The sequence below is a fragment of the Aethina tumida genome, chromosome 4 (genome assembly GCF_024364675.1).
Source record: "Aethina tumida isolate Nest 87 chromosome 4, icAetTumi1.1, whole genome shotgun sequence".
Classification (NCBI taxonomy): domain Eukaryota; kingdom Metazoa; phylum Arthropoda; class Insecta; order Coleoptera; family Nitidulidae; genus Aethina; species Aethina tumida.
In genome coordinates, this window is record NC_065438.1 from 3,380,420 (window position 1) to 3,391,271 (window position 10,852).

At 26.8% G+C, this 10,852-nt stretch overlaps 1 protein-coding gene across 1 annotated transcript in view; it reads right to left on the reverse strand.

The window, feature by feature from the left end:
- The window catches only part of LOC126265310 (basement membrane-specific heparan sulfate proteoglycan core protein-like), a 90,107-nt gene extending 80,449 nt beyond the window's left edge, over positions 1–9,658 (reverse strand). Inside the window, exon 1 of the mRNA XM_049966307.1 lies at positions 8,983–9,658. Within this exon, the coding sequence (XP_049822264.1) occupies positions 8,983–9,102 (120 nt within the window). The 5' untranslated portion in view covers positions 9,103–9,658. The remainder of the gene's footprint in view (positions 1–8,982) is intronic.
- Positions 9,659–10,852: the final 1,194 nt, after the last annotated feature.

Here is a 10,852-nt window from a genome sequence, read left to right on the forward strand (position 1 = left end):
CATAAAAAATATGACTGAGTAAGTGATCAATGGGGTGGACGACTCCAAACAAGTTTCTATGAAAAAGTTAAAAATTTGTTATATTAAAACACAAAAGATTCTGAAGAATCTAAGTATAAATATAAAAGTACAATTAGAAGCAATAAAGATACAAAACTCTCTACAGAAAATACACTGTAAAATATTTATTAAAAAAATTAAATATTAACAAAAGCAATAGCAAAAATTAGAAATCAGCGGAAATTTGGGTAATAAACTAGAAAAATGTAAAGACCTTAACAATATTTAATAAATTAAGTATTTTATCAGTAGATGCATAATAAATAGTATTAAAATAAGTGAACTTTTTAATTCAGAGAAAATAAGCTTTTAAAGAAGTTTTTGAAGTACAGAATTCTAAAAAGTTTCTGAAGAAATAATTATTTATCTTATAAAACAAACAAAATGGCTATATAAGAAAAATATTAAAAAATGTCCAATCAAAATCAAGAAAGATAATTTAGGTAATTAAATATATATTTTTTTAAAAATTATATAAAAAAATACTCTACAGACGTAAAGACCAAAAATTAAGAAAGAAATTACGACGAATTAAAAAAAAATGGAAATTTTTCTAAAAATATTATTAAAATTTATTATTTAAGGAAGTATATATGTGTTTTTTAATTAATTTAACAAAAACAGCATAGTTCAACTTTAGAATATAAATAGCTGCAGGAAGTGGTCTGTATATTATATCAATAATAAATTTAACAATCTTTAAAAAAATGCAAATAAAATTGCGGTTTCAGCAACTAAAAAAATATGATGAACTGAACAAATTTCAATAATGCAATAAATAATGAAGTAATAAAATTTAAAATAAATAGAAATAAAAACCTGAATAATTTATAAAATATATGCTCAAATTATTAATTCCATGAATGTAACAAATAGTAACGTAATAAAATTTAAAATAATATTTATAATTGCACAAAATAAAATAAATGTTTTGTTACAGCAACACAAAGAGATTCTAAATTACGTTAATGTTTACAGATTAACAGTTCAACAATGGAGTTATAATATACATATTAACTACTCTAAAACAACTATTTAATTAAAATATGTTAAACAATCTATAAAACTTATATGTTTAATTAATGTAATAAATAAAAAGAATAATAATATTGGTATATTTTAGTTAATTAGTTAATTTATTCATGAATTAGTACATTTAAAATAATATAACAATTAAATTAATACTAATTTAATAAACTAATAATAATAATTAAACTTATAATTTTATAATTCACTACATAAAATAAGTTAAAACATATGTTTTAAGTAATTAATTGTAAATTAAACTAACTAAATTGTAAAAAATAAGTATTTAATAGAAATTTAATGAAGCTATAAAATAGTTTCAAAATCTAAAACATAATATTGTTATATTACGAGTTTATTAAGTAATTAATTAATAAGTAAGTATATTGATGACTTAAATAAACAAATAATATAAACAGATGAATTATGAATTTGTAGCTTTGAAATTAATAAAAAATAAGTGTTTAAAAAAAATATAAAATGGATTTAAAAAATCTAAAGAATAATATCTATATATACTTTAATTAATTAATAAAGTTTTTAAGCACCTAAATAAGAAATTTTAGTTTATTGAAGACTTTGCACATTTAAAATAATATTATATTATTATATTAAATTAATACTGATTTAATAATACTAAACTAATAATTGTTTAATTATCTATATAAAATAGGTTGAAACAAATATTCTAGACAACTAATTATGAATTTATAGTTCCAAAATTAATAAAAAAAAAATATTTAATATAAATATAATGAAGTTATAAAATGAGTTCAAAATATCTAATGAGGATAATGTAACAGTTCATTGATGAAAACAGGAAACTAAAGTAATTTAAAGCTAATTCTAAGAAATGATTAGTTGATGAATTAACTGAAAATAATACAACCTAATTAAATCAACATAAACTGAAATATTTATATGACCTTAAATAAAGTAAAAAAGTGTTTGTAGTACAAAAAAAAAATTAATAAATCTAAATTAACAGAAAACTTTAAAAATTAAACTTTGGATTAGTTTGTTGCCCATACGAATATTTCCTTTTTAAAAAGTAATTTCCCTTGTTTTGCAGTTTTGCATGCGCAAAGTTTTGTTTTAATTAAATAAAGTTAATGGCCCATACATATTATTATTTAACGCCACATTTTGATGTTTGGCATTCAAAAACTTCCGAGATTAGGTTTGCATCGTTAGCACCGTCCCCGTAATCTTTCCCCGCCTCTCGTAATGAAGATCCATGGGATTTGAGCCCGTGTCAGTTATAAATAAATACTAAAAGACATTTTGCGCAAAAGGAAACTTGTTTTTGTGTGGGACGAGACTTTTCATATCGGGCGTTCGAGTTCTTGCACTTGAAAACTAACATGCACATGCATCATGTATAATTCAAACGTTATTCGTAAATCTTGTTGTGGCTGGTATTAAATTCGTTGTGGTTAAACGTGTGTAAATTCTTTAATTGACAACATTGACTCGTTGGGCCAAATACTAAATGTGTGAAGTGGATTTTTGGCACCACGTGGACGTCTCAAACTCATATGACTAACTCCAAATAAATCACAGAATCAAGTGGATTGAATTTCGCTTAGTTATAATAGTTCATCTTGTTTATGCAGGATATCATATGTGATTAGTGGCTTATAACCTTGGCGATAAGCTAACTGAATAAAACATGTTAATTCTTCGTCACATAAATGTGTGGGCCACAAACGTTTGCTAATGCATACATAACATTATTTCGGTTCCTCTGTTGTCGCAAAAATTATGTAATTTATCAGTAAGATAATTATTGCCGACCATAAAACTAAAATTAGCATATAATTTATGTTCTTATTGACCCCAAAGCTAATTAAATCTGCAATCATTATTAGGAATTTTTTCGAATTTAATTAGAGGACAAAAAATCATTGTTAAAAAAATTTTAATGCCTGTTTTTTTAACAACAATGAGGAATAATTAGACGTTGTAAACTGGGAGAATAATACACAAGGGGTTGATTGACTTATATTGTTTAAAACACTTAGCAATAATTGGATAAAGCCGTTAAAATGTTAATTAGGTTTCGTCCCGACGTCTTGAGCATTGCTTGGGATTCAAGCGAAAACAAAACTTTCCCAATATCTGATATTTAAAGTTAATCATAATGTATATGGTAATAATTAGAAGTAAATTCGTTATGCGGATGGTTGGGGCGAATACATATCCAATTACTCGAAAGGGTAAATTTACAAGTTCATGTAATTAAATCAAAACTTTGCATTCTCTCAATTTGACTCAATTTGAAAACTTTCAGTATCAGAATTTGCGCTGCGCCATGCAATATTTTATTTCTGCCAGTTTAAATACATCCATCTAACAAAATTTAATGCCGCAGGACTGATTTATTGTATGTGTTTCGAATCAATTTCGGAATTTTTTGGCGAGGTGGAATTTTTTGTTGGTTGTACAACAAGGAATTCTGTGCTATCGATTATCTTGATTTCATGAATGGACGAGATCATCAGGTTGTGGGCGACGTTAATGCGACCATAAATGCATTTTAATTATTGTCTATAAATAATCGTGAGTGGCGTTTGCCTCTAATAATAAAGAGTGTCTCCTCCATATTAAAATGTTGCCCAATGTGTATTTGTTTATTTGCGCCGATGATGTACACAGGTAAAAATTACATGACAAATATGTTATGCAATCTATAAATAAAAGGCCACTGAACTTGATAATGGGTTTAATAAACATTATATTATAATATATCAAGAGTTTTTTTATATTACATTAGAAAATTATCATTTTTCTTTTTTACATTCCTTTAAATTTAAATTATTTTTATTAAATCTTCTCCAGAATTGTCCAGACAATAGAACTTCATTCTTCAAATACCCTAAATTCTTTAGATTGCACATTTTTTTATTTAAAATTAGACTTTTTTGTATTCATCAAATTATTTTTATGTTCTCATTCTTCAAATAATTCAATTTTGTCTCATTCTGGAGATTCTTGAGAGTAAAAAATTACTACTTTATGCGTTTATTTTTAAATTTTTATATTGATTCTTCAGAATCATTGTTTAACTAATTTTTAGAAACTAGAGATTTATAAAAAATTTAAAATCTTTTAGATTTTTCGGTCCCATTAAAGGCTAAAACTTAAACTTCTATAGACTTTTCTATATAGACCAAAGTCCTGATAAAAAAGTGGCGCCCAACATTTGTTACTTTGGCGCCCAACGTTTGAAATTTTGGCGCCCAACATTTCTAATTTTTTTGGCGCCCAACATTTATTACTTTTATTATTTAAAATTTCACATACATAAACATGTTTAATATATTTAGATTCTTTAGGTTTTTTAAACTTTTTGTTTTATATTAATTTTTCAGGAACTTTTTTAATCTTTTTCTAATTATTTTAATTACTTAATTTTTTTAATTTTTTATATTTTTTATTTTCAATTTTGGGTTCATAAGATTGTTTGAACTATTTAGATTATTTAAGTCATATATTTTAATTTTTTAGATATTTTAACCCCTTTTTTGCTTCATTTTTCATTAATTAGAATGGACTTTTTATATATTAAATTCTTTAGATTCATTTTTTCTGTTTGTTTTTTTATTATTATTATTTAGCTTCTATGAATTTTTACATAGAAGACTTTCAAGCCTTCAACCTCAATTTCTTAATATTTGTTTCAATTAAAACTTAGCTTATATGATACATATCATGTTTCACAAGAATTACAATCACTAATATTTGCCTGTTTATTCACACCATTTCATAGTAATGATCCTAATGATTGTTCTTAGCAAATATACATCATCAGTGGTTTATAAATATGTATGTAAGTCAGTTACAGTGGTTACAGTGCACCGTTAAAAGTCAGCACAAAACTAATGGCGAAATAATAAAACACATTCATAATTAATCAGTCAGTAACCCCACTCAACTCGACATAAATAAACTTAATCCCATTTCCAAAAATATTAATCACACACAATTCAACCAGTGGTTCCGAGAACCGGGGCGAATTAAACGAAAAATATCATGATGCAACCGCCGGTAATCCAAATCACTGTCTTTGTTTCCCAGAAAGGCAATGCAGTGGTACTTTTCTTCTCGGACGACGAGAAGAGGTGTGTCACAACTGTTATGGGACAGCCACTCATGTTTACAAGACGTCCGACCGTTCACTGCTGATTAAAACTGTCATGCACAACTGGACTCGGAACAATGCAAAAAATTTTTACACAAATATCCTATTATTGTTGAAGTGACAAATTGTACAAGTTTAATTGTGGACAAGCAACACAAGCAAATCTACATTTTTTGATTGGAAAAAATTGTGTAAGCTGAACCAAGGTGTACATGATGACACATATTTTTGTTAAAAAATGTGGCAAAGACCAAAAAATTGCTCCTTGTGTATCCTCACCAATTAAACAAAAACTCTAAACTTTTGAAATGTGAATTTTGGTGGATATTTAAACACGGGGGTTAAATTTAAACACCACCAACAAGTTGTGTTACGGAAATTTCTCACAATCATTGATAAGTGACAAATTGAGCAGTTCCCATTACAGATAAAACAGTGCCTCTAAGTATTCGTCATAAACATCCGCTCTTGTGCCTATCAAAATAAAAATAATCGATACAGATAATGCGACATTGTTTACAAATATAATTAACTACAAAAAATCTCTATTGGATTTGCTGGTTTAAAATTACGTCATTTGTTAGATTACTTTTTGATGTAATCGACCAGTATAAAATTTATTACAAACAGTAGTAATCGCCGACCCAAATAGGCACGGACAATAAAGTAATCAAATTCAATTATTCGTTCGTGTGTCGATAATAAAATGCACGTTTGATTTCTTTCGGAGGCGTTGAGGGAAAATGTCTGTTGCGAAGATTGAGACATCTTTTATATTTTCAACTCGGAAACATAAATTTAGTTTATTAATGTTACCCCAAGCAATGCCATTTGTGTCTGAAAATAGTTCAATTTCCCGACTTTAAAGTTGTAAAGTAGATTTTAGACGTGGGAAATTTGTGCAATATTTACTAAACTGTATCCTCCAAAGCTTCCAACGATTCACTTATAGTTATTTTAGCAGTTGAAAACGATATTTTCATATTTTACATATTCACAATTATTTCCTAGTAAAAATATACTTATCTGGCTTTATTTATGGCCGTCGATAAGGTTTTGATTTTGAATAAATTTCAATTCGGTCATTACGACAGTCGTGGTAATAAATAAACAAAATAATGGGCCTTAATTTAATTCAAGCGTGAAAAATTGGGGTGATTGGTAAGTGTATTTTTGCCCACCGTTTTATTATCCACATAAAAAACATCCTGGGAGTAAAAATAGCCCACTTGAAAGAAAGTTGTAAAACTTCATTCATACATGTAAAAAAAAAAACATTACAAAAAATGATATTGAATTGAAGCTTCGGTATATTTATTTACGCATATTATTATGCAAAGCGAAATTTAATGTAATGCAATTTAGCTTATAAATAAAATGATGGTTTATACTGATGCGTGTGGCATATTAATAATGTTTCAATTTTAAGTTGAATTAAAACAATGTATTTTTGTCTGAATATTAATATGAATTTCGAATAATAAATGTGAGGAGAATAATTTTTAATAATAAAAATAATTTTAAAATTGTATAATGAATTTATTTATAAGGAAACGAATAAATTTTATGCTAAGGCGACGTCACCTTGATCTTCAATATACAGGGAGGTCACAAGAACTTCTTCCCCTGATATCTTTTGAATAGAATACTGAAAACGGTGTAAAATGTTGAGAATCAGACTGAATTTTGATATATTGTGTATGTTCATTGATATTTTGGTAAATAAAATTGAGTAAGCAGTTACAGAATTATAAATTATACTTTTTATGCTACATAAACTTCAACTATTTCTGTGATTATTACTAAAATATTTGTTTTTCTCACCAAAAATAATTGTTACATGTATTTCTGAATTATGGGTTGTGCTAATTATCATTATTGTTACGAGGGAACTTTTTACGACCTGACTGTGCATTCCACAATAAACTATTAATAAAAAGTATACATTAACTACTTCAATTCATATTAAAATATTGCAATTGTTACAATAATATTAAAATTTCAAATATTCTTAAATTTGTTTTAAATTTATAATTTAAAAATCTCATTTAACAGTCACTTTAAATATATTTGCTGATATAGTACTGCTAAAGAGGTTTAAAAAAGTAAAACAAAATATTTATTTGCAATTTCATTTTTTATGATTGTACGATTTACACATTTTTCATTAAAATAAACGATATTTATATTATTAGTTTGGAGATTAAAATTATTTATCCTTGAAATTTTCTTTTTAAACAATAAATTTAACAATAATTAAAAACATTTATATTTTTATGTTTCAACGTTTCAGAAAAATATATAATTATTATAAATGTCAAGAAAATGATCATTTTTAGTTTTATTATTAGCTTTATTAACGTTAGAGTAAAAAACGTCGATGTTATATTGGCGCCCAAAAAATTTAAGTATAAACGAAATAAATAAATTAAATAATACATTAAAGTATTCTGTGATAGAATTTGTAAAATTATATATAATTATTTTATTAGTAAAATTTATATTTTATTAAAAGTGTTATAATTTATTTAAATAAAGGTAAATTAAATATTTATATTTAATTGTACTAATATATACGTTGGGCGCCAAGGAAAAAAAATGTTGGGCGCCAAGGTAAAACGTTGGGCGCCAAAGTAACAAATGTTGGGCGCCAATAAAACGTGATAACTCAATATTTTAATATTAGCACCACTATAAAAAATGTCCAATTGAATACCTGAATAATTTATTGTTTTTATTTATTGCTTCTTTAAAAAAAAACTGCCCGTCGAAATATATCAGAAACTTCAAGACAAATTTCTTAAAATTCTATCTCTTAAAATTCCTAGAATGGTTCCTATATTTAGACTGATGATTTTTTTGTTTTTTAAATTTGGGTTTGTTGTCTGAAACTGATAAAATAAATCGGGTCGCTTTTAGAGCTCCCAACCGGTTATTTTCAATAAATGTTCCTATTGTTTTATAACAACTAATTTTTTTCTTGAGGAAACCCAACTGTTGTCACGGAATATAATGAACATTGAGGTTTATAAAAAGACTACTATTAATATAGACAAAACTAGATACTAATTAAATAGTGCGATAACAATGTTTTACTAGTTCATTGTCATCCTGGTTGACTGAGACAAAGATAGTGTCGGTCAAATTCAATCACATTTATACTAATCAAACTAAAATAGAAGACAAATTTAATTCTTAATTAATAAAAAAGATATATTAGTTATTATGGTAATTTATAGTAAAAACATAGATAATTATTTATAGACCTACTTATATTTGGCAGGATAAATATGTACTTAGATAATTACATATAAAATATCAATGAATCCGGTTGGAATAGTAATAATAAAAAGTTTTGTAATAAACATTATCAACTAAATTATAATTAGTTTAGCAAATGTCATCGTAAAAAAAAAATGTTTAAATAAGATAAGATAATTTTAAGAAAATATTGTTCTTTAAGTACCGCTAAATTAACTGTTTAAATGGCAAGTAATTTTATGGGAATCAACCGCATAAGAGACTGAAGATTCTAACCTCTTCGTATTCACGTGCGTTCGCCGGTATAATTAAGTATCTAAGTATAAATAAAAATTGTTGCGGGCTAAATATAATATGAGCGGGGTCGAAAATGCATCCAATTGTGGGGAGCGCTACTTAAACGTTGTTTCATCAAACAAAAACAAAAAAAAAACAAATAATAAAGGATTATCCCCTCGTTTCGTACAAAGAACGTGTTCAAGATGACATACCTTCGACTCAGCAGAAACATAACAGCCGTAATAGTGGGGAATGAAAACAAAGGTGGCCACGAAAATGAGTAGCCAGTAGCACCGTGATAGTCTGTGGGCATCGTCCCGGTACGCGCCCATTTCAGTTAAGAAATGAAAAAGAAAAAACGGAAAAACTGATCGACGACGTTCACCAGTCCGTTGTCATCGCATCCAAACACTCAGCAAAAGATCAGATGGACCAGGCAAGAAGCTGGCCGATCGGTGTACCGTTCGCACAACACTGTGGCGTGTAAACTTTTCAAAAGTTCCCACATGTGCTCGCAGTCAATGCCGACGATTGCGCAGGCGAAGATTGTGTCGGCCGGTCAGCAAACTTCATTTCGAACCTGAGCCCCGACGTTTGGATCACCTTTATTTTTACGCCGCGCCGTAACGCACACACACACACATTTCCACCGCCGGATTTTCGTCGTCGGCGATAAATTAACCGGAAACGGGACGGCGGATTTGTGCGGCGTCCCGCCGATCTGCCGCTGGGGATTTCGTCGGGCTTGGTTCCTGCCGGATTTTCAGGTTTTCGGCAGGTGGTTTGGCGGCACGGCGTTGAAATCACCACGGATGCCTTCAGTTGACTTCTGTTCACCTGTTTCAGATTAATTTCCCTTCAATTTCCTCTTCCAAATTCACATCTCTATCTAATCAAATATGTTAAGAAATAACAAACATACGTACAAAAAAATATTAATGCACCTATATTTTGTGATTTATTTGATTGAATTATTGTAGTAAACAAATTAATATATAATTTTTCGTATGATTTAACATTAGTTTTTATATTGATTTTTAACAACCAGTATTTCAAAGCTTGGCAGAGTAAAGTGGACAGTAAACAGCAGAAACTTTGAACACACAAATAGGGCTTTTGTGTCAATCTTCCTTTATCTTTATACAATTTAATTTCTAAATTACAATACAAATATAAAAATATTTTTTTAATATTTTATAATTTTTTTCTATAATTTATAACTTTTTACTATGACTATTTTTATATATTATCATAAAATATTTAATATTTGGTAAACCACTGAAATCATACATAGAAATTAGAGCAAAGATAATTAAATTTTAGCTTAAGGAAGTTGTTATCTTTAACTGTGGGTAACCCAACTAATTTTTGCTAGAAATTACTTTACATATACAATGCTATTCAAAAAAGAACAGGTGTCCTCAAAATTCTCTGTGAACACCACAAAAGAAAATTATAAATGGTAAATATAAAGAGGTTAAAACCTTTTCAGTCATTTTTGTTGGGTGTAGTTTACAATTTTCATCTAAGTAAATAAAAGTTACCTGTGCATTTATTATTTTTATGGCATGTCCTTAAATTATACATGGGCTATTTTAAGAGGATTGATAACAACTTTCCAAAATCAGTAAAATATCCGTTTATTCATTTTATAAATTATTATTATTAATAATATTTTAAATATACATTTTTAATATTTATAACACTAAAAATTATCATTTTAGATTTTTTAATCCTAAAATCGTTGGGCGCCAATTTTATATTAATGAACAAATAATGAAAAAAACGTAAATTAATTATATTAAAATTTCACATATAATACCATAAAATGTTATGGATACATAAATTTATTTTTCAATACATTTTTTAATTACATTACAATATTTTTTAATAATATAAAAATGTTGCCCATCAATTAACAATAAATTTATAAAAAATATAGGAATATATTCTTTTTATGAATTATTATTGTTGATTATATAAATAAATGTTTAAAACATTTTTAATACTAATAAATGTTTGAAAGAAATTATTATTTAAGATTAAACTAATTAAAAACGTTGGGCGCCAATTTTATAGTAA